Source organism: Myotis davidii, unplaced genomic scaffold (assembly GCF_000327345.1).
Source record: "Myotis davidii unplaced genomic scaffold, ASM32734v1 scaffold399, whole genome shotgun sequence".
NCBI classification, from domain to species: domain Eukaryota; kingdom Metazoa; phylum Chordata; class Mammalia; order Chiroptera; family Vespertilionidae; genus Myotis; species Myotis davidii.
The window spans coordinates 5,394,703-5,395,326 of record NW_006292094.1 but is presented as its reverse complement, the minus strand read 5'-3'; the positions used below and the strand labels follow the sequence as shown (position 1 = coordinate 5,395,326).

The following is a 624-nucleotide window of genomic DNA, read 5'->3' as shown; positions in this document are numbered from 1 at the left end:
ACCTGCAGCTCCGGTGAGCCTGCTCTGCTGCCTGGCCCGTCCTCCCCCCCCGTCCCTCCAGCACAGCCCCTCCTGCTGCCCCGCTGCTGTGTGCTCTGCCCTGATTCGCCTCCCACACAGAATGCCCTGTGCTCCTGGCAGCCGCTGCCCACAGCCCCAGGGCCAGAGCCTCAGCCTGTCCTCCCTCAGCGCGAGCCCTGCCCTCCTCACAGGGCCTGGGTCCCCCAGCCCTTTCTCGTCACCCCAAGGCTCCTCACTGGGTCGGGCGCTGTGATGTCACAGTGACATCTGTGCGTCTCTCCCTGGCCACTGGGTGCCCGTGAGGGTGGGGGCCAAGTCCAGCCTCGTGGGCCTGTGCCCAGAGCCACACCTGAACCCGCCTTGGGCATCTGTCCACCAGGTTGTCACCCGCTGTGTCCGAGAGGCCGCTCTGGGACGCCTCCCTGAGGACCACCAGCTGCCCGGACACCTCCCAGGACCCGCAGCTCCAGGGCCTCCTCCAGCACCTGCTGCGCGCCGAGGCCAGCGGGGCCCCCGAGAGGTAGGGTCCCTGGGCTGGGGGGCCTGGAGAGAGGGCTGCCGTCGCCCCCCCAGCAGGTAGCAGCCAGGAGGCCCCCTGCTGGG

General features: G+C 71.0%; 1 protein-coding gene across 1 annotated transcript in view; it reads left to right on the top strand.

The window, feature by feature from the left end:
- AP5Z1 (adaptor related protein complex 5 zeta 1 subunit) overlaps positions 1 to 624 on the top strand; it is a gene marked incomplete at its 5' end in the record, with an annotated part of 8,126 nt that overhangs the window by 3,801 nt on the left and 3,701 nt on the right. The window contains 2 exon segments of the mRNA XM_015565151.1: positions 9 to 13; positions 401 to 541. Coding sequence (XP_015420637.1) covers positions 9 to 13; positions 401 to 541 — 146 coding nt within the window.